Raw genomic sequence first — 23,183 nt, 5'->3', positions numbered from 1 at the left:
CACACTTTTGAGATGAAACATATAGCATAGAATATAACAAATTAATCTACTACTTTTTTAGAGTTAATACTTGTTTTAAATTAAGAGTAATAGTGGATCCCAGGGATATAAACTTGATCCATAATTACAAGGCTTGTCATATTTTAATTAAAAAAATGTGCTTTCCTTTCTGTGCTCCATTTGGACTATTATAACATGAATAGGACCTCCCCCGATTACAGCTACATGATGACAGAAAACAATTCAGGAAAAAATGTGATTTGCATGGAAAATCATCCCATTGTTGGAACCTTTTTGAAGACAGTCCATCCAGTGGAAAATTTACATTTGTTTAATAAAGAACTGATCATTCTTTTGCAGCTACACAAAGACCAAACTTTTATAATAATGGATTTGGAAAAATCAAAACCAAGTTTGTCTAATTATTAGAAATTTAATCATTCAATGTGAAAAATCAAAACCTTACTTGGGAGTTAAACAAGACTAAAGCGGACTTCGAAGCAATGTGTTTAAAAACTAAAAATGAAATGAAATTTGATGATGCGATCCTAATTTCTCATCAGGGACGAAAGCTACCATGTAGTCCAAAGTCCTTGTAACCAAAGGCCATGACTGAAAAACTAATTAAGACCCAGACATAGTCACTTTTATTTCGGTTAGATTTGGTTCAAATTAAGTGCAACAGAAGGTTTAGTAAACATAGCAGGTCTTCATTTGTAGGTCAGGAATGTTTTACTGCAGTGAATTACTCCCCAAAGCAACGTCACACATCACTGCAGGGTTCTATGCATCTAGAATAACTTCTCGGCACTTTGCTGCTAGCACCTGCTTGACATTCAGTGAAAACAAAGGTACTGTAGTTTACTTCCACTTTATTTTTAAATTCTTGGTATAGAGCCTAGGCAGTAGTATTGAACTTGATTCAGCTGAATAATCTGTGTGACCAGTAAGGCTAGATGACAAGGTCTCTCACACAGACTCTCCTACACACTCCCCACGAGGTCTGCAATCCTCCATCCAGATTCTTGTTTGATCTAAGGACCCTGGGAGACATGATGGCCCACAGCTAAATGCACACTCCCTAAGAATACAAAAGTTTCACAGGAAAGTTCTCTGAGGTACAATGAGTCCAGCTCCAAGATAGCTCAGGACAGCGACTATACGTAGCTTTCACATGCCCTTGTCCATGGTTAATATACAAAGACTAGATTCCAATATACACAAGCTTTTTTTTTTTTCTTTTTTAAAGTAATCTCTGGACCCTACCTGGGGCTCGAACTCACCACCCCCGAGATCGGGAGTCGCATGCTCCACTGACTGAGCCAGCCAGGCGCCCCTGTACCCAAACTTTTGATACTGTTGGTAAGCCTTTAGTCATCTGACATGAGAATTTAAAATGGACAGAATGTGAACTCAGACACAAGGAGGCTCTGGAATCCTCTATGATGCTGCTGCGGGAAGGCACAGAATACCAGTTCTGTTTTGACAGCAGTTCAAAACAAAGGAACCCATCTCCCGGGTCTTTACAGGGGTTATTGTTTTCATTCAACACCCCCACTTCTTCTGTTTCATCAAGAAGGCAGAAGAGAAATGAGCTGCCACCAGACCCTTCCCAACAGGGATCTAACGTCACTGGCTCTACTGAGAGTTTTTGTTTTTTTTTCCCGAGTCAGCTTCTGCCTCTTTCTGCATTGGCTGGTCTGTCAAGCTTTCTCCTCTTCTGATGAAATACATGAGGCAGTTCACCATCTCCCTGCTACAGAAATCTTAGCCCAAATAATCCTAATAACATTAGTACCGTACTTAATATTTAGTGAGTGTTTTTACTTCACCCAAGCTGTGTTTGCATCATCTCATCCTGGCCACGTGAAGGGAACAGGCTCAAGCAGGTTAAGCAGTTGTCCCTGTTTTCTTGCTTCCAGGTCAGGACTTTTTTCATTAAGCATTACAACTGCAAACATCACACTGGTGGTAACATCACACATCCTAAGGTAAAGAATTGATCTTTCCAGATGCATTCTGCCATGTAACAGTGGGTAGATGCACAGGCAAAGATCCTTACTTCTGAACCTTTGCAGATGGATTAAGAAGAGACCAAGTTGTTGGTGTACAAGATCCTGAAGGACCAAAAATGCTCTGCTGTGGCCCTCATGGTCTTGCCTGTCCTTGACCCTAGGAGCTGTCCCTCCTCACCTCTTCCCTCTCATGACTTTAGCCCCTAACTTCCTCCATGCATCTTGTTAAATCCAAATCACTGCAAGAAGCCAATGGCTGGTAATCTGTGAGACAAATTTTTGACCAGTTGTTGGCTGACCTCTGCTGCTAAAGCCCTGTAAAAATTCCCTCCTCCTTGGGAATGCAAGCTGGTGCAGCCACTCTGGAAAACAGTATGGAGGTTCCTCAAAAAACTAAAAATAGAACTGCCCTACAACCCAGCAGGGGCACTACTAGGCATTTATCCACGAGATACAGGTGTGCTATTTTGAAAGGACACATGCACCCCCATGTTTATAGCAGCACTATCCACAATAGCCAAAGTATGGAAAGAGCCCAAATGTCCATCGATGGATGAATGGATAAAGAAGATGTGGTATATATATATATATATATATATATATATATATATATATATATACACACACACACACATACATACATACAGTGGAGTATTACTCGGCAATCAAAAAGAATGAAATCTTGCCATTTGCCACTATGTGGATGGAACGGGAGGGTATTATGCTAAGTGAAATTAGAGAAAGACAAAAATCATATGACTTCACTCATATGAAGACTTTAAGAGACAAAACAGATGAACATAAGGGAAACAAAAATATGAAAACAGGGAGGGAGACAAAACAGAAGAGACTCATAAATATGGAGAACAAACTGAGGGTTACTGGAGGGTTTTTGGGAGGAGGGATGGGCTAAATGGTGAAGGGGCTTAAGGAATCTACTCCTGAAATCATCGTTTCACTATATGCTAACTAATTTGGATGTAAATTTTAAAAAATAAAAAATAAAATAAAATAAAATTCCCTTCTCCTTCCTCAGAACTCTCCTTTGAGACAGCCATCCCAGTATTGTAGGATACAGGCTTAATTCAAGAGTGTTTTTCATTTATAGTCACAAACTGTCCAATGCTACAAGAGTGGGAGTGTGACAGTCGAAGGTGGTGGACAACTTGAAGGCAGGCTGACGTGGGCTTGAACCTAAGTCTGTCAGTTAGTGAAGTGATATTGGCCACCTATAAGACATGAATAGCAACACCGATTCCATAGGGTTATCACAGGGAGAAATGAGATAGTGTTTGTAAATATCTATCATGGCACCTGTCCCATGCACGCCATCAGCAAATACTAGTTGCCTCTTGGAAGAGTAATTCTTGAACACACACCAGGACCCTCGAGGGCCCTGCTCGTGTCTTTATGTGAGAGATGCAACCAAGAGTCAGTCTGTTTCCACATCAACTATTTTACTGGGAATAATTGCTTGACAAATGGCATTTGACTGAAAACTCTCTGAAGACAGAGACTGTGTCTTGTTTCTGTTGTAACTTCAGGCCACCCACTGCTGCCTCACAACCAAAATTTGTAACCACTTGAATACGGATCACCACCATCACCCCCCTACACTGTATGCCAAGCACAGAGGCAGCAGCTTCCATATGGCGGCTGACTTCATAATGCACAGCCCTGTGCAATAGGGATCAGTCATCGTATTTTACTGTTGAGCAAACTAAGTAAGGCTCAGAAACGTCAAGTAACCCGTCTGAGGTCACAAAGCCAGTGAGGGGGAGAACTCAGTTTTTAGGCCAGGTCTGTCTGCTGGGTTTTTTTCACCGTACCATACTACTTGACCCCAAATGGACATAATTTGACCCAATTTAATTGTCACTGCAACTGTAAAATGTTAAAGTATGTCAAGACCTGTGATAAACCTATGAGGATCACTCACTCTTCAGCTTTTCATGTTTTACCTCTAGTCTAGAGTACAAAATCTGAGACTATATTGAAACCAATCACGTATCCCTTAACCTTTTAGATTAATCAGTACAACTCACTCAGAATCTGACATGACGGGAACAGTGAGAGATACAGATAAGGAAGTTAGGGTGAAGGAGTGTTTTTTTCCGTTCCTAGATTAGAATATTGAGGTTTGGTGATGTGCTTGTACTCCATGTACAACTTTTTAAAGTTTATTTTTATTTTGAGAAAGAAAGAGAGAGCAGGTGGGGGAGGGCCAGAGAGGAAAAGAGAGAATCCCAAGGCTCTGAGCTCTCAGCACAGAGTCCAATGCTGGGCTTGAACTCACACATACGAGATCATGACCTGAGCCGAAGTCAAGAGTTTGATGCTCAGGTGCCCCATACACGTACAATTTTTTAAAAGAAATATTCCCAGGGCTTCTGGGTGGTTCAGTTGGTTGAGCATCTGACTTTGGCTCAGGTCATGATCTCATGGTTCACGGGTTCAAGCCCCATGTCGGGCTCTGTGCTGACAGCTGAGCCTGGAGCCTGCTTCCGATTCTGTGTCTCTGTCTCTCTCTGCCCCTTCCTTACCCACACTCTGTCTGTCTGTCTGTTTGTCTCTCTCTCAAAAATAAGTAAACGTTAAAAAAAAATTGAAGAAAAATAGGGGTGCCTGGGTGGCTCAGTTGATTAAGCGTCCAGCTTCAGCTTAGGTCATGATCTCATGGTTCATTAGTTCGAGCCTCACATCAGGCTCTGTGCTGACAGCTCAGAGCCTGGAGCCTGCTTTGGATTCTGTGTCTCCTTCTCTCTCTGCCTCTCCCTTTCTCACATTCTGTCTGTCTCTCTCTCTCTCTCTCTCAAAAAGAAATAAACATTAAAAAAATTTTTTTATTAAAAAAATAAACTAGTCCCTCTGAATCACATGCTTACGTGGGGCTAAAACGAGTTGATTGCCCCATGTCTGATACAGCAGAGAACTAGCCATCCTGGTCTCTTTGTTTAATAAACATTGATGTAACAGGAAAAAAAAAAAAAAAAGGACAAAATTCTAATTGAAATGCATTGGAGCCAAATAAGCCTTAGTATCTATAAACAGCCTCGCTCTTAAAATAATTCTGTGATTAAAATGTACTCTAATAGAAGGCTTTATAGGTTTAGCTATGGAAAAGAAGGTGGATTTGAAGTCATTATTGCTCTCCCCATATAGATTTGCAAGAGCCATAAGCCTCTGTTTTTGGCTGAATTGTCCAATGTATACAATCTCCTGTGGGTCTCTATTTTGCAAGGTCCCTATAGCTAGGAGGCAGTAACTATAGCTCCTTTAAAATGCTTGAGAAAATCGCATACAATTAAAAACATCCCAGTGAGAAGATGCCATATTAGCAAAGTTGTCCGTAATCTTTCCTGCTCAATAATTCACCGAATACAATCGGTATCATTTCCACAGGATGGGCCAAAATGCAGTCTTATATAGAAAGTATTTTTGTGAGTGTGTGGGATGGGTGGGTAGAAAATTCATCATTGTCACCAATTATCTAGTGGATGTACTGTCAGCTTGTTTTCAATAAATTTCGATAGAACATGGTATGAGACACAGTTATTTTACTCTTGATCACTATTATAATCTAATCTATTTCACTGAAAATATAAGCAACTTTGGATTAATTACTGGGTTCACTGATCACTCTCATAATTAAATAAGCACAAATATCTAAGAATTACAAGCTGTAATTTCAATCCATATCCTTAAGATGTTAATTTTTTTTTTGTAATTTACTAAACTTAAGAGTTGTCATAAATGTTTTACACAGTGCTATATTCTTTTGAAACAATGCATTTACAACCTGGTACAGCCAGGAGATGAGCTGGCTGTCCCAGTGATTTCCTACAACTCATGAATGTCAGTTGTTTATTAATATCAGCTTTTAGGTAAACATGATGTGCTTCTTTCTGCTGTAACAAATAGGCCATTGTTCTTAATGTTAATAGCAGTCTTCGACAAAAAAACGGTCATAAGAGACACAGGGGACCAGAGGGTTTCCTATGAAGCAGTTCAGTAACGATGGTACCAACTTAATAAACTTAAATGAATTTATTAGGTGAGTCACCAACATTTCAATCATCATTTTTAATGCATCCAGTAGGTCAACTTATTTGGCTTACTAAGAGTATATATAAGGAAACAAATTCCTAAGCAACTGAGATGCAACTGTTTTTTTTCAATCTTTTATTGAGTACATAGAAATACAGTATGAAATATGATAAACTGCACATATTTAAAGCGTACAATTTGATAATGCTAGACATGTGTATATACTCGTGAGACTACCACCATGATCAGTAGAGCCTACCTACAAAGTTTCCTTCGACCCCTGTGAGGTTCCTTTCTCCCATCCCTCCCTGCTCCTCCTTTTCCCCCCACGTGACCACTGACTGTTTGGTCACTCTAGGTTTGCATCTTCTACAGCTTTCTATAAATGGAGTCATACAGTATGCACTTTTGTTTGGCTTGGCTTCTTCGCTCAGCATAATGATTTTGAGATTCATCCAAGTTACTGTGTATATCGGCAGTTCATCCCCTCCCCCCCCCCCCCATCTCATCCGCGGTTAGTATCCAATTGTGTGACCACACCACAATTTGTTTATTCGTTCACCTGCTGATGGACTTTTCAGCTATCTTCACTGTTGGGCCATTACAAATAAAACAGCTATGGGCATTCATACCCGGGTCCTATGTATGGACATAGGATTTCTTTTTTTGGCGGGTAAATACCTAGGGGTGGGTTGGCTGGACTGTATGGTGAGTGCATGTTTAACTTCTTAAGAAGCTGCCAGACTGTTCTGCACAGTAGCTGCACCATTTGGCGTTCCGGCCAGCGGTGCATGAGCTCCCGCTGCTCCACATTCCTGCTAACACTTGATATGGTCACTCTTTTTAGTTTTATTTAGAAAAAAATAATAAATAAAATAAAAACCTAATAGGTCTGTTTAGGGATACCCTATATGGCTTTAGTTTGCATTTCCCAAATGATGCATAATATTGAACATCTTTTCACGCGCCCATTTGCCATCCTTGGGTCTTCTTTTTTGGGGGGATGGGGAGATGAAGTATCTGTTCAAATCTTCTGTCCATTTGTAAATTGGATTGTTGGTTTTCTTATGGCTGTGTTTTCAGAGCTCTTTTATACTCTGGACATAAGTCTGTTACTGGATACATGTTTGTAAATATTTTCTCCCAGCCTGTGGCTTGTGTTTTCATTCCCCTAAAAGTGTCTGCAGATGTTTTTAATTTTGATGAAGCCCAAATTACCAATTTGTTCTTTTACTGATTCTTCTGGTATTGCATCTAACACATTTTTACATAGCCCGAGGCCACAAAGATTTTCTCCCAGAAATTTTATAATTTTGTTTTACTTTGATCCATTTTGAATTAATTATCAGAAATTGACCAGAGTTTTTTTTTTTTTTAAATAAGGATATTTAGGGGCTCAGTCGGTGAAGTGTCTGACTTCGGCTCAGGTCATGATCTCGCAATCCATGAGTTCGAGCCCCGTGTCGGGCTCTGTGCTGACAGCTCAGAGCCTGGAGCCTGCTTTGGATTCTGTGTCTCCCTCTCTCTGCCCCTCCCCTGCTCGCACTTCATCTCTCTCTCTCAAAAATAAATAAATGTTAAAAAATAAATAAATAAATAAGATAAAATAAAATAAGGACATCAATTGTTCCAGCACCGTTTCTTGAAAAGACCAACACTTTTTGCACTGAATTGCCTTTGTACCTTTATAACGGAGATGCCGTTTGTGAGTCTATTTCTGAGCTCTCTCTGGCTCTGCTCACCTGGTTCTCTATCTTTACATTGACACTTTACACACCTTTCTTGTTACTGCAGCTCTATAATTAATCTTTTAAAAAATTATTATTTTAATGTTTACTTTTGAGAGCGAGACAGAGTGCGAGTGGGGAGGGACAGAGAGGGAGACACAGAAGCCGAAGCAGGCTCCAGGCTATGAGCTGTCAGTACTGAGCCTGATGCGGGGCTCAAACTCATGAACCATGAGATCATGACCTGAGCCGAAGTCAGATGCTTCACCGACTGAGCCACCCAGGCACTCCAATAATTAATCTTAAAATGGGATAGCATTAGTTATCCAACTCTCTTCTTTCTTTTCAAAGTTGTTTGGCCATTTTATTTAGGTTCTCTGAGTTTCCATGGGAATGTTAGAATCAGCTTGTCAGTTCCCTCAGAAAAGCCTCATGGAATTGTCATTGTGATTGTGAGTCTACAGATAAATTCATGGAGAACTGACACCCTGACAAAAACAGCTCTGGTTTGTTAGGCCATCTTCCGTAGTTTGTAGTGCATAGATCTCTTACATATTTTTTTTCAGATTTATCCCTAACTATTTCGTATTTTTGATAACTGCTATTATACAGGTGTTGTTAAGTAGTATTATCTTTTAATGTCAATTTCCAATTGTTTGCTGCTAGTATATAGAAAAACAATTGATGTTTGTGTATTGATGTCGTATCCTGTAAACTTGATTATTGGTTCTGGTAGCTGTTCTATAGATTTCATCACAGATGATGATGTCATCTGTAAATAAAGAGGGTTGAATTCTCCTTTTCTAATATGGACCCTTTCATTTCTTTTTCTTGCCGGACTGGTTGGCAGAATCTCCAGTACAATGCTGGACAGAAGCGTTGCTAAGAGTTGACGTCCTTGTCTTGCCTTGGAGCCGAGAAGGAGACTGTCCAGTCTTTCACCATTAAGTGTGATGTTAGTTGTAGGTTTTTCCTTTATTAGACTGAGGAAGTTCCCTTCCATTCATTATTTATCTAGGGAAGTAAGGCAAATCTAGAGGGAAAAGTGGGAAGAGAGGGGTTATCAAGAGAGAGGGGGAATAAATAAAAGGGAGAAGCAGAGAAAGTTAGGATATGAGGGAAGTCCATTTGGGGCTCCTGCTGAAAGTCTAGGGAATATCCACCAGGGAAACCCTTTCGCCTCCCAGCTCAGGAAGTGGACATCTGCCTCATACAGTACAAGCAGGCACTACATGCTAGAACACAGAAACAATGCTTTAGTTTCCCAAACCAGTTCTATTCCTGAATCTTTCTGTAAGAACCACTTTGGGCTCCCTTAGATTCTGTCTGTACTATACTGGTTTTAGGAAAGGGTAGTCACGCACTATCTGGAAGACTAGGAGGCTTCTTTGCTGGTTGTCAAGGGGCAGAGGCCGCATCCCTTCTGTCGTCTACTGAATGGTAACAATCACCTAACTGTAGACCTTCAGTCAGCTGGGGAAACCACCAGGTGATTCCTCTACATTGTCACTCTTCCTTCCCTAGAGAGCCCTGGAGCATGCCAGTGCCTCCTGTGATGAAGGGAGTCCTCATATACCTTTCTGAGGCTGTCTTTGGAATGTGCTCAGTGTGAGTGGTAGCTTCTCAGATGGCTCCCACAGACTCCCACTTCCTGGGACTCATGTCCTTATGTGATCCCCTTCCCTACGGTGTGACTCAGATGTCACTTTCAAGATGAGATTAACTAAAAGGCTTTGATTTCTGTCATCACCTTCTCTTTTTCTCTCACTTGCTCACATTGATGGAAGCCAACTGCTATGTTGTAAGCAGACCCATGGAGAAGTACACATGACAAGAAACTAAGGCCTCAGGCCAACGGCCAGGGAGGAACTGAGACCCTCAGTTGAACAGGCTGTGAAAAACAGAATCCTACCACCAACTGCTGGAATGAGTTTGGAAGCCTGGAACTACCCCCAGGTGAGTCTGGGGATTACTACAGCCCAAACTGACGTGTTGACTACAGCCTGAAGAGACATCCTGAGCCAAGGAACCCAGCTATGCCCAGATTCCTGACCCAGAGAATAATAAATGTTTGTCGTCGTTTTTCCATCCAGTAAGTGTTCATTTGAAATTGGAGACAGACTTATAATAGACAGAAAACTTCTGTGTCAATCTACTTTAGGAGGTTACAAAATCAACAGTGATCTTGTAGAACATGGGAGAATAGGATTTAATGCTAAATATCTTATTTAGGTGAACAGATGCTTTCTAGAATGTTTACTTGATTCTGAAAAAAATCTATATAATGCCATATTTTCTCTATCTCTAATCCATTAATTTTAATCAAATCATGATCTTAAAATAATTTTTTGGAGTGGTGGCCAACCACACTATTGTTTTAAGCTGTTAAGTTTTTTGGGTCATTTGTTACACAGGCATAGATAATTAATACACTCAGACATGTCTTCTCAGGATGGTTTAGTTACCAGAAGAATTACTTGAGCTTAACATAAATTACACCCACTAAGGACACAGAACATTCTTAGAATTTTGGAAGTCTCAGGACCCCAGAACTGTTCTATAATTTCTATCTGTAGGACCCAAATTTGGGCCTATTTGGGTTCACCTGTGGTAATTCCATTCTTTTTCATGAAACGGAGTCTGAGAAGTGTCATCAACAATGTCAAATGAACTGTATTTTTGGATATTACTAGTAGGCAACGAGATGTGCCATGAATGCATATATCAAGCAGCTCCCTGGAATATTCAGTCTGTTAAATACCAGTTTTCTCACTGATCTGTTAAAGATGGATGGCTTGGTGACTAGTATCAGGTCCATAAATACCCTTTTAAGTTGATGAAACTGCTTCTGTGTGTCTTTGTATTAATATAACTGGTCTTACCTCATTGTTATTAATTAAAAAACGTATGCAGGCTCCACACGTGGATTTCTGATTATGTGGTGCATTATTGAAAAATCAAAGTCTTAGGCCAACCATCTAATGTTCTTCTGAGTTTATTGACCAATTAATTAATGAAAATGTCCAATCAAAGAACGTTTACTTAGTGTCTACTAGGCACTGGGGTTATGAAGAAAGCAAACTTCTGCCTTCAAGGATTTAAAAATAAGCCGTTAGTAATTATGTTATTATTCTTACTATAGAGCGAGCATACTAGTTTTTGATATACTGAGTTTATGGTGGTGTATAGTTCAGATTTTGGCAAGATTTATATTTTGAACACTAGTGTTTACAGTATAAAAGTTCCTGTTTGGGGCACCTGGGTGGCTCAGTCGTTTAAGGGTCCAACTTTGGCTCAGGTCATGATCTCACAGTTTGTGGGTTCGAGCCCCACATCAGGCTCTGTGCTGACAGCTCAGGGCCTGGATCCTGCGACAGATTCTGTGTCTCCCTGTCTCTCTGCCCCTCTCAAAAATAAATAAACATTAAAAAAAGTTCCTGTTTTATTGCTCTTGAAGCATAATTGCACATGTTTCTATCATGACAGGGTTGATAGTAGTTTCTTTGCTGCTATGACTCAGGAACACAACTTACAATCAAAAACACAGCTTGAATGACAGCTTGAATGGAGAGAATGTAACCCAACTGATGCTATGCTTTCCTGGAATGCGCCACGTAAAGGCATGGCTGCCCAGAACAACAATAAATTTGTATATCATGTTCTTTTAATTACAGAATTGGAAATAAAAATGTTCAAGATCAAGATGCACATTTGAATCATTTGAAAACTACATTTTTTGTGTGTAGTTGTCTTCAATTCTGCTTTTGCGACAAAGCAGACAAAAAAATATGCCAAAGTGTTTTAAAATGAATTAACGCATACCTGCTGTCCTTCATCAAACGTTCCTAAGATGTATGACGATTAACTATACATTCTGAGTGGACGGTCCTTCACACCACAGTATTTAGGAGGTCTCCAGGGTAGTAGTTTTTGACATGTTTTGGTCTCTTTTTAAGGAAAGAATATACTTCAAAAAACCTAGAATAACATTACAAAAGGAAAATGTCAAGATGTCACAAGTGAACATTTATATGAGACGAATCAGTTACAAGTTTTGACTCGGTATTGATTAATTTATATCTACTCCTTTGTATATGGTTTGCTGTCTACTCCACACACTAAGGCTTCTTATCAAAGTGAATCAGCTCTTTGCAGTTGATCAGGAAATGGGATTCGAAGGAGCCATAACAGGGCAGCGCCTCTGAAAATGTTGTGGGTAGAACAAAAGGTTGTATGGCTCAACCTGCCTGTTCTTTCTCTCCAGTGCAAAGTTGAACATGAGTAACCAAAGTTTTTGGGTTACCTGTTACTTATCTGCAAACAACAAAAATAAGGAAAGGAAGACTCTCCTGGTACTACTGGTGGGCACTGGATCTTAATTTAGAAGCACTGATATTCCAGGCATGGTATTACATATCGCAACTTGCTCTTCAACCGTCTCACAAATTACTACATTCTTGGCTATTACTACAACCAGAAAATCCCAATTCTTTAAAAAAAATTTTTTTTAATGTTTATTTATTTTTGAGACAGAGAGAGACAGAGCATGAATGGGGGAGGGTCAGAGAGAGAAGGAGACACAGAATCTGAAACAGGCTCCAGGCTCTGAGTGGTCAGCACAGAGCCCGACGCGGGGCTCGAACTCACGGACCGCAAGATCACGACCTGAGCTGAAGTCGGCCGTATAACCGACTGAGCCACCCAGGCGCCTCCAGAAAATCCCAATTCTTAAAGTAAATATTCTGTAGTGAAGCTGTAACGCATTCAGGAGAATGATTTAGTTTTCAAAGGTTACAACTAGGTTTCCCACCCCAAATTATCGTGTGGGGAGGTAACTGTATTCTTAACCAGTCCTGCTTTATGAAAAACAATAGCTGACGTTCAAGTTTTCCCTCTTTTCTGATCCATTCTCAACACTCGCTACTTCCTTTCCCACTTTACTTTTCCCTGTAGCAGGGGTCATTATCTGACACAATCTGTATTATTCTCCTTTAGCTTATCCGTTGCCTGACTTCCCCAATGACATGTGCTTCTTGATTACAGTATGTTGACTGTTGTGTCTACTGCTACAGCCCCAGTGCCCAGAAGAGTTTCCAGGGAAACATAAGTGTTCAATAAATATTGATTAAGTAAATTAATGGTGAGAGTGCTTCTTTCTTAGCTCCCTCAATTCCTGTCTCCATGCCCATTACTCCTGACAAGCTTTGCACTGCTGCTGACTCAACTTAAAATGCCCTAAGTGCCCTTTAAATGAACGCTTTTCCAATACGGTAAACAAATAGATGTCTCAAACTCAAAAGCCAGCCTCATGCTTACTAGTGAAACATGAACGTACCCTCCCGCAAAGACTAAGATAAGGATGCCCACTATCACTTCTGTGAATGAATACTGTCTTGGAGGCAGCAGGCAATGAAATTAGATGTGAGAAATAAGAGGAATAAACATTAAGAAAGAAAAGCCCAATTATATACTGTGCAAATTATTATCATGTGCAGACGACATGACTGTATACTTAGAAAACTCTAAAAACACTCTAAAGAATATTTAATAAAACTGTAGTTAAATGGATATAAAAATCAATCTTTTCTATATGCAAATTAAGATGACTTAGAAAATAGATGAGGGACACCCGGGTGGCTCAGGCGGTTAAGCGTCCGACTTGGGCTCAGGTCATGATCTCGCGGTCCGTGAGTTCGAGCCCCGCATCGGGCTCTGTGCTGACAGCTTGGAGTCTGGAGCCTGCTTCAGATCCTGTATCTCCCTCTCTCACTGCCCCTCCCCCACTTTCACTCTGTCTCTCTCTCTCTCCCAAAAATAAACAAACATTAAAAAAATTAAAAAAAAAAAAGAATTAGCACTGATTCAGAAGAGAGGGTGTTTGCTCTAAAGAAAAGGCATCTGAATGACAGTAGCAGGCCTTCCAGTACAGCTGGCTGCTTGATGTCAACTGTCTAAGGTCTAAAGTTAGCTCACTGTTCTCAATAACTTCTAAGATCCAGTCCGGCATGAAAAATCTGTAAATTAAACATATCTACATATATCAGAAGTTTCAAGCCTTGATAATGTGAAAATGTGTCATGTTCAGCGTTTGGCTGGTTATAGACAAGCGATGTAGGTTTTGGTCATCTTACAACTTGATATTATTTATTTTTTGACAAAAACTTTGAATTCATTCCCAGACCGTGTGTCCCCAAGAAGTGCCTTTGGGATGAAAAAGGAGAAACCGGGCCTCTCTGCTCCCACCAAGTGGTGGCTAATGCAGTTCACCGCCTGACGCTAAGAAACCAAATGTGAGTTTAGGGCTACATTTCTAGAAGTGTGCATTTGCAGCTCCCCCTCCTGGCCACGGCCACATTTCCTTCTAATTTTCAGTGTTGACCTGGTAATTTTTTCCTAGAATTTTCCTTCTATTTTAATAAATCGCACTAAAATACCCTACACTTGATATATCTCACACATTAAAATGTTCATTTCATTCATTCTTTCAACACAGATTTGGGAGCTTTCTGTGCACCAGGGACTGTATGAGGTGTGGGGGATGTAATGAACCCAAACAGAGATGTTTCTCTTTTCATTGGGGCTTTCATGCTGGCAATAAAATAATCACAATAGTGACTGTTGTAAATGTTTTAGAGGAAAGAGACGCAACTCTCTGAAGCTACATGACAGAGAAACCTGACCTGGACAGTGACCATGGAGGTTCTAGAGAAGGACCATCTGAGCTAAGACAGGTCGGTGGGGGCTACCCACGCAAAAAGGAATGGAGGGTAGGAGGGAAGTACACTGGATAGAGAGAGTAGACACTTTCAAGGCCTGGTGGGCGGACGAGGCCCATTGGCTGGGTCCCAGTGGTCCCAGAGCCTCCCGAGGTCGGTGGGGGTGAGCCACTGCAGGCTCACAGGAGGGCAGGTGTATGATTTGGGTCATTAATCCAAGAGCAATGAGAAGCTAGCAGGGAGCAAAAGCGGGAGGCTGGGGAAGAATGCCATCATTTGCTCTGCTTTCTGATGGTCACTCCTGCTGCAGTGTGGAGTGCAGAGGAGACAGAAGCCAGAGGAGAGGATTCCGGAAGGCTGGAGAAAGAAGGTGGCAGCTTGGGCTAAGGTGCCAATGGCGACTGAGAAGTGAAAGATGCACGGGAGACAATGTCACCAGGGCTTGGTGACCTGCCGGATGCTGGGGGAGCGAAAAGGCCAAGGAGGAATCCTTGCTGCCAATGCGAGAGGCCCCGGCTGGGAGGGAGACTGGTCTTGGGCACGTGGAGCTGGTGTCGGAGATGTATTAAGAGGAAAGGCCATTCCGCTCACCGGACATAGGGGTCAGCTCAGAGGGCCCAGCTGGAGGGATGAAGTTGGGAGTCCACACGGATGGGGATTCACGTAGATGGTGTGCATAGATTTGTGCCCAATCTCGGATTATGGGGGGCACGGGAGAGAACGCGATGAGAACAGACTGAGCTCTGAGGAACTGCAAGACCAAGGAGCCCCTGAGAGGAGGGCGAGCCAGCACAGTAGGGGGAGAAGCGGGGGTGGGGGGGGGTGGGGTGGGGGGGTGGTGTTTGGGGCGAAGAAGCCGAGGGAGGACAGTGCTTCAAGAACCGGGAGCAACAGTGTCAAATGTGAATGCTGCTGGAGACCGAGCAAGAAGAGGCCTGGCAATGTCGGATCAGTGGCTTTTGTTCTGGTACGTGGAGATGAGGGCGGAGGGCAGACGAGAGCGGGCTAAGGAATGAGACGCAAGGCATGGATACACGGAAGGTGGCAATTCTTTAAACAAGTTTGCCTGTCGAAGGGAAGGAGACCTTGGGCAATAGCTGAAAACGAAAGGGAACGGGGGTCAAGGGAGATTTTTTTCTCTCTTCTGGGATGGGAGACTGGAGCATGTTTAAAAGCCAAGGGCAAGAGCCAGTTGAGACACAACAGGTGACAGCTGATAGTGAGAGCGTAGGTTTCGGACAAGCAGGTGAGGGTGGGATCCAGGGCACAGGGAGGGTGGCCAGGGATAGGACGGATGATGTGCACATAGATGTAGGTAAGGCTTGCAGTTGTGGTGACTGGAGCTTGAGGAGATTCCCGTCAGACAAGAAGTGATGGCAAGAGGGGGAGGTGTGAGGTCAAAGTTGAGGTTTCCGATCGGCAATATCCCGTGGACCCTCCACGAGTAGAGCAACCCTACCCTGCTACTTTGGCCAACTGGAGCTTCCCTTGGTGGAAAAAGAAAAAGTGGGGCCTGGGGGTTTACGACTGCCAGGGTACAGGTGCGTGGGGGCCAGGAGCTCCCCGAGGGCAAGGACCTGTCCTATCAATTGCTGCATCACTCTGTGCCTGATGGACTGGAGTACCAGTGCCCAAGCACTTACTACCAACATGACCAGCACTGGGATGATCATTGATCTCCATTTCAATTCGCCTCTTTTGGTGCTTCTCTAAAAAACCAAAGATGAAAGAGAAGGGAATAAACAGAGCCTAAATTCCTACATGCCTTCTTTTTCTCACTTAAAAGGAAGCTCCGGATTTTTTTTTTTTTTTACTCTTCTGTACAGCCAGTTTTAAAGTTCTTGTCAAAGTTCAATCCAGGGACACACTCAGGTACCCAAGAAAGCTGAGGGGCATCTTTCGATTTTTAGCTTGTTAATAGTTAGGTGTTTATGTAGCTTTGGCTACCTGGTTTAAAAGCTGAAATCTTCAAAATACGTATTAAAAATTATTTTCATCTATGGAAACTATGAAATTCCTATCTTTAAAAGAAAGCCTTATTCACTTGAAACAACAGAAAAAAGGTAAGACTGTCTACATTCAAGGGAGGGAGGGCACACATAAGCACAGAGACCAATTAAGAGGCTACTGAAATAATCCAGGCACCAGAGGATGGTGGCCTGGACCTGGGTTATGATACTGGGGGTCTGAAGAAAAGACAGGATTGTGTCACCTGTACTTAATGTACAGGATTGTGTACCTGTACGTATTCAGAGTACGTTATGAAGGATGTGTTGACAGACTGAACGTAGGAAGAGAAAGACGTTACTGGTTTCCAGTAATGGGGTGGGTAAAAGTGTGGGAAGACCAGGTGTGAGGGACTGTCAGGGGGTGCCTTAGACATCTAAGTACAGACGCAGGCAGGCAGTTGAGTACACGGGTCTCAAGTTCAGTGTTAGGTCAGGGCTGGAGATAGATACTTTTGGGGCTCATTGGCATTTAGATAGGATTTGAGCCTGACACTGGATGGATTCGTGTAGGGAGCCAGTGTAGATAGAACATAGGTTCAAGGTCATGTTCAGCAGTGGAAAACCCCATCCTAAAAAAGTCACCTGTTGGCACAAGCGTAGCAATGAAATGTTAAAGCGCTGAGGGGAAACTGGACAAAGAGCTCCAAGGCTGAGCGAGTGAGGGACACACACTGCGGAAATTTCAAAGAATTCCCATTTCCACGGGCTGAGGATAAAGAAACGTCAGCGCTGAGGTTAGACCGGTGTGGGAGGGGCGGGAAACTAAAGCAGGAAGGTAGACGCGAACCTGCAGGCATCAGTTTCAGACAGCAAAAAAGCATCCGGCGAAAGCCTGCAGGTCGGGGATGAGGGGTGAAAGCGGCCCCGCGCTACCGCTACGCGGGTGGGGGTGGGCGTGGGTGGCGGACTCGACCCGGCCCCCTTCCCTGGCGCCTGGCGGTACGAGGGCCGGTCGGTTGGGGCAGCCCCTGCCCCAATGCCCCCGGGCGGCCAGTCCGCGTGGCGGGCCCGCAGTCGGGGGGACAAGGAATGGGGGCGCGGCGTGGGCGGGTGAGGGCGCAGGCCCCCTACCCGGGCTGGGCGGGCACGGCTTGGGCAGGCGTGGGCGGGCGAGAGCCTAGGCCCCCTACCCCGGCTGGGAGGGCACGCCGACGCCGGCTCTTCACCAGGCGGCGCTCTGCGGGAGGAGGCGGCCGGCGGCCCGACTACGTTACTAACGAGAGCGAGGCTGCGCGGCCCTGGCTGAGCAAGGGGCCAGGGCTGAGTGACCGGCGGCACCGGAGGGCCCGGAGGCTTGAACAGGGGGACCTGGCTGGGACTGGACAGGGCAGTTACCTGCTCCGCGCGGCTCCCGCGGCCCCCCCGGCTCCCGCGCGTCGCCTTGGAAACCCGCGCGCGAGGCCTCCTGGGACTGGCTGAGCCGCGGGATAGGGCCGCGGGCGCCGCGAGGTCCACGCGCTTGCGCACTGCAGAGCGGAGCGTAGAAAAGTCTGCCAAGTAGCCTCTCTCGCCTGCCCACCTGTGCGCCCGGGGCCCTCCACCTTCGCCCTGGCCGCGTCTGGGGCTAGCGAACCGGTCCCGCGGCGGGCCCGCCGTTCCTTCAGGCTCTCGGTCGCGCTCGCCCCTGTATCGGTGTTTTGAATCCGAGTCCCCTGCGCGTATGTGGTTCCCACGCCTGCGCGGTGCGTGGACCCCGAGCTGGGCGCTCCAAGTTGGCTGCGGGCCGGTTGGGAAAGAGTGGACCCTGCCAGGCGGGTGTAGACGCTGGGTTCCCCGGGAAGGGGGTGAGCCCAGGCAGGCGGGCGTGGAGTCATCGTCCCTGTCTGGAAAGGGAGTGGTCAGAGACCAGAGAGCTCCTGTTAACCTCTCTCTCTCTTTTTTTAACATTTATTATTTTTTCTTCTTTTTTCTTTCAACGTTTTTATTTTATTTTTGGGACAGAGAGAGACAGAGCATGAACGGGGGAGGGGCAGAGAGAGAGGGAGACACAGAATCGGAAACAGGCTCCAGGCTCCGAGCCATCAGCCCAGAGCCTGACGCGGGGCTCGAACTCACGGACCGCGAGATCGTGACCTGGCTGAAGTCGGACGCTTAACCAACTGCGCCACCCAGGAGCCCCAACATTTATTTATTTTTTGAGGTACAGAGACAGAGCAAGAGTGGGGGAGAGGCAGAGAGAGGGAGTCACACATTCCAAAGCAGGCTCCAGGCTCTGAGCTGTCACCACAGGGCCTGATGTGGGGCTCGAACCCATGAACCATGAGATTGTGACCTGAGCCAAAGTCAGACGCTTAACTGACTGAGCCACCCAGGCACCCCAACCTCTCTTTACAAAGATGGATTTCTATGGTAAAAAGAAAATCGGATCCCCAAATAATGCGTGTTTGTTGTAGAGAATTTAGAACATACAACAAAGTACGAAGAAAAATTTAAAATCACCTAGATGATGGAATTGCAGGTGATTTTTAATGATAACCTAGGAATTTTAAATGACTGCATAGGCAGAGTTAACGAACATTTATTTTTTTCTTCCCTTTACCCTCATTGTATTAATGGCATGTTTAGTATCCACGTAATTGAATCTTTGAGGTGTGACAAAGGGAAATCTCACGAAAGTAGCTGTGAGACTGGAGGGGGAAGCCCTTACTCAACTCAATTACAGGCTCCAACAGAAGACTGTCCACAGGAAAGAATGATCGATTTCAGCCCCAACAGGGAAGATGTGCACTGCGTCTCCGGCAAGAAATTGGCCACTCCTGCAACTCAGTCAACGAGAATCGGTCCTCACCCTGAACTCTTGCTTTCCTGGATGTGCTTTTGAGCTGTTCTCAACTTTTTCCTTCTCCATAAAATACCGTTCCTCTCCTGTTTGTTGGACTTGCCTAAGGTTTTGCCATCGTTCAGATGTCCCAAGTTGCAATTCTCTGTTATTCCCGAATAAACCCATTTGCTGGTAAGATAACTGACAGTTTTATTTTACTTTATTTTAATGTTTATTTTTTGAGAGAGAGACAGAGCGCTAGTGGGGGAGGGGCAGAGAGCGAGGGAGACCTAGAACCTGAAGCAGGCTCCAGGCTCTGAGCTGTCCTCCCAGAGGCCAACGCCAGGCTTGAACCTACGGACCCTGAGAACATGACCTGAGCCGAAGTTGGATGCTTAACCTACTGAGCTACCCAGGCGCCCCCTGACAGTTTTGTTTTTAAAGTTAACAGAGGTCACTCCTGACTCCTTAGAACAAATTCCTACATGTGAAATTGAAGGATCAAAGGATATGCCCACTTTGAGGCTTTTCAAAGGTGTATGAAAGTTTGCCTTCCAGGCAAATGTCTCCAATCCTTAACCCACGTTGGGGATAATCTTTTCCTAAGTTTATTTATTTATTTTTAAGTTTATTTATTTTGAGATAGAGAAAGAGTGTGAGCAAGGGAGGGACAGAGAGAGAGGGTCTGAACAGAGCCCGACGTGGGGCTCGAACTCATAAACCATGAAATTGTGACCTGAGCCGAAATCAAGAGTCAGTCGCTTAACTGAGTCACCCAGGCACCCATGGGGAGAATCTTTTAAATTTAATTTCTTCAAAAAACGTTTGCCCATTTTAAGTTGACACTTTATTTTGATTTTATTCACATCTTTGATTGCTAGGAAGGACACTTTTTTTTTCATATTTTTAGTAACCATTTGTACTTACTTTGTGATTTGCCTTTTCCTGCCCTTTGCCCATTTTTCACTTGTGTTCATCTTTGTAGAACTTTTGATGTTCTGTGAAGCTCAGGTCTGGCATGCGAAAACTTGGTCTGTGGTATATGTTATAAATATTTCCTTACTTGCATTTAAATTTTGTTTGCAATGTATTTTGATATTTGTGTAGAGTCAGCTTTATCACATCTTCCCTTTATGGTTTTTGCATTTGGATTTTAAGTAATAGGGGCAGAGGGCATTTCTACACTGACACTGTTTACATCTAGTGTTTTAGGGGTGCGTGGGGGGCAAGGCTTCCCCTTCACGTCACCATCCCTTCCTTCTTGTGCTGTTAGAGTGCCCACTCTTAATGTTGGTGGACTGTGTTTCTACAACCTTAGGTGGCGAGTTATTCCTATAAGGTGGGTGGTGGCAGTTTTTGTTGGCGCTGAGTCGGGCAGCAAGCACCTCCAGGAGGACCCGCATCAGACAAGTGTCACCCTAGACTTGACATTCATGGAAAGATGCCTGCTTTATGGCTGCTGGGGCTGCCGCGACAGTAAAAAAAAGCGGCAGTTTATTATTACATGACCCTCCCAATGCCGGTACTCAGGACTGGAGGAACCTGAAAGATGGAGGTTCCTCAGAACTTCCTTTCCCATCTGAAGGGTCTCTCCTTTTCTTTGCTAGCTGGTCTCAGTCTATAGCCTTTGTTTCTGCCTTTACATCTGTGTCCACCTGTGTTATGGAAGGGGAGAGACCCCGGGGCAGTGCCAAGCTGAAGAAATGCCTTTTAGTAATTCCGATACATATTGACATACGCCCTTACTTCTCCGTATTAGTTTACTAATTAGTCTGCTGTAACACATCACCAAAGACCCGGTGGCTTAAAACAACCACAGTTGTACAGGCGGGAAGTCTGAAATCAAAGTGCCGGCAGAGCCATGCTCTCTCTGAAAGCTCTTGGGGAGAATCCTTTCCTTGCCTCTTTTGGCTCCTGGTGTTCCTTGGCTTGTGACAGTACTACTCCGATCTCTACCCTTGCTTTTACAAGGTATTTTTTTTTTCTCTCGGCATGTCCCTCCTCTTTTTGTAGGGACATCAGTTACCAGGTTTAGGGCTCACCCTAAATCCAGGATGATTTCATCTCAAGCTCCTCAACCAACTTCATCTGCTAAGATCCTGTTTCCAAATAACGTCACACTCTGAAGTTTAGGGTGAATGTGAATTTTGGGGGGACACTATTCAACTCACTTCTGAGCGGTTACTCTGGTAGTCACTGCTGTCATTCTACATCAAATATGCCTTTACAGGGGCACCTGGGTGGCTCAGTCGGCTAAGCATTCGACTTCAGCTCAGGTCATGATCTCACAGTTCATGAGTTCAAGCTCCGCGTTGAGCTCTGTACTGACAGCTCAGAGCCTGGAGCCTGCTTCAGATTCTGTGTCTCCCTCTCTTTCTGCCCTTTTCCAGCTCACACTCTTTCTCTCTCTGTCAAAAATATATAAACATTAAAAAAAATTAGATGAAATCAGTCTTTCATTATGTATGTGTACATTGTACACTTTACATATCTTACAATTTTATCTGTCAATTATACCTCAATGAAGCTGAAAAACATTCTTTTAAAAAATGAGGTCACATCTATAATTGCTGTCATTTCACTTAGTATCAAGGACTTGGGATGTGAAATGATTAGCCTTCTACCTCTTCACTGGAGCATACAGCTTATTGCTGAAGTGGATTTTCTAAGTCAGAGATTTGTTGAGCTTTATTTTTTTTTATTAAAAATTTTTTAATGTTTTTATTTATTTTTTAGAGAGAGAGAGACAGAGAGTACGAGTGGCACTTGAGTAGGGAAGAGCAGAGAGAGAGGGAGAGAGAATCCCAAGCAGGATATGTGCTGTCAGCACAGAGCCAGACTTGGGGCTTGATCCCATGAACTGTGAGATCATGACCTGACCTGAAATCAACAGCTGGACACTTAACCAACTGAGCCACCCAGGCACTCCTTGTTGAGCTTTATCACTTGGCGGGGGGGGGGGGGGGGGGGGGGGTGCCTGGGTGGCTCAGTTGGGTGATTTCAGCACAGGGCATATCTCACAGTTCATGAGTTGGAGGCTTGCATCTGGCTCTGCTCTGACAGTGGGGCTCAAACCTACGAACCGTGAGATTGTGACCTTAGCTGAAGTTGGACGCTTAACTGACCAAGCCACCCAGGCACCCCTATCAATCCATTATTAAAAGGATAATTCATAGTGCAAGGAGCAGGCACTAGGAGTTTGAGGGTAGTGTATCAGGAGTTTCTCTGATGTGGTGCAGAGACAGATGGGTTGGGTTTGCGTCTTGGAAGTAACATTTCCTGTTCTATCATCCCCAGTTCTCAGTCTTCATCCTTTTTTTAAGAAAATTTTTTACTGTTTATTTATTTTTGAGACAGAGAGAGAGCAAGCGAGCGAGCTGGGGAGGGGCAGAGAGAGGGGGAGACACAGAATCCGAAGCAGGCTCCAGGCTCTGAACTGTCAGCACAGAGCCCGACGCGGGGCTCGAACACATGAACCACAAGATCATGACCTGAGCTGAAGTCGGATGCTGACTGAACCACCCAGGCGCCCCTCGGTCTTCATCCTTGAGGAGGGAAAGTAGTAGAATCCAGTGCTAGTGTTGTGCAGATTAAGGAAGTGGTCTATGCAAAACGCTTAGCACAGATGTGGCACGAGGCAAACACCTAAAAACTGTTAGCTCTTATTTCAGGTAGGGTATTTATTTCTCCCTAGGGCGCATGGATGGAGGGGGAATGTCATTGTCAGAGGCAGTGTTGCCCTATATGATCAGCAGATGTATATTCTGTACGGCACCTGAGAGTCCAGCTGTAGTTTATGTTACTAATTTACAGAAACATTGAGAAATATGTATAGTTTATTAATCTCTTGTATTTAGAAAAAAAGTAGCATGCTCATGTGGTAGATGTGGAGACTAAAGTGTTGAAAG

General features: G+C 44.0%; 2 protein-coding genes across 8 annotated transcripts in view; one reads left to right on the top strand and one right to left on the bottom strand.

The window, feature by feature from the left end:
• The window catches only part of GET1 (guided entry of tail-anchored proteins factor 1), a 61,396-nt gene extending 49,947 nt beyond the window's left edge, over positions 1–11,449 (top strand). The window contains exon 5 of the mRNA XM_027041594.2: positions 9,314–11,449. Within this exon, the coding sequence (XP_026897395.1) occupies positions 9,314–9,345 (32 nt within the window). The 3' untranslated portion in view covers positions 9,346–11,449. The remainder of the gene's footprint in view (positions 1–9,313) is intronic.
• The window catches only part of LCA5L (lebercilin LCA5 like), a 54,222-nt gene that overhangs the window by 29,845 nt on the left and 1,194 nt on the right, over positions 1–23,183 (bottom strand). For 4 of the 7 annotated variants that reach the window (XR_008297524.1, XM_027041587.2, XM_027041589.2 and 1 more), the window contains exons 1-2: positions 17,850–17,948; positions 11,612–11,767 (exon numbers count right to left, since the gene is read on the bottom strand). The gene's annotated coding sequence lies outside the window, so the exon portion shown is untranslated. Of the gene's footprint in view, positions 1–11,611; positions 11,768–17,849; positions 17,949–23,183 lie in introns of those variants that run through there. The other 3 variants (XM_027041584.2, XM_053220547.1, XM_027041586.2) reach the window with 2 other exon arrangements.

The sequence above is a fragment of the Acinonyx jubatus genome, chromosome C2 (assembly GCF_027475565.1).
Source record: "Acinonyx jubatus isolate Ajub_Pintada_27869175 chromosome C2, VMU_Ajub_asm_v1.0, whole genome shotgun sequence".
Classification (NCBI taxonomy): domain Eukaryota; kingdom Metazoa; phylum Chordata; class Mammalia; order Carnivora; family Felidae; genus Acinonyx; species Acinonyx jubatus.
The sequence above is the reverse complement of the archived record's forward strand: the minus strand, read 5'-3'. Positions and strand labels throughout refer to the sequence as shown.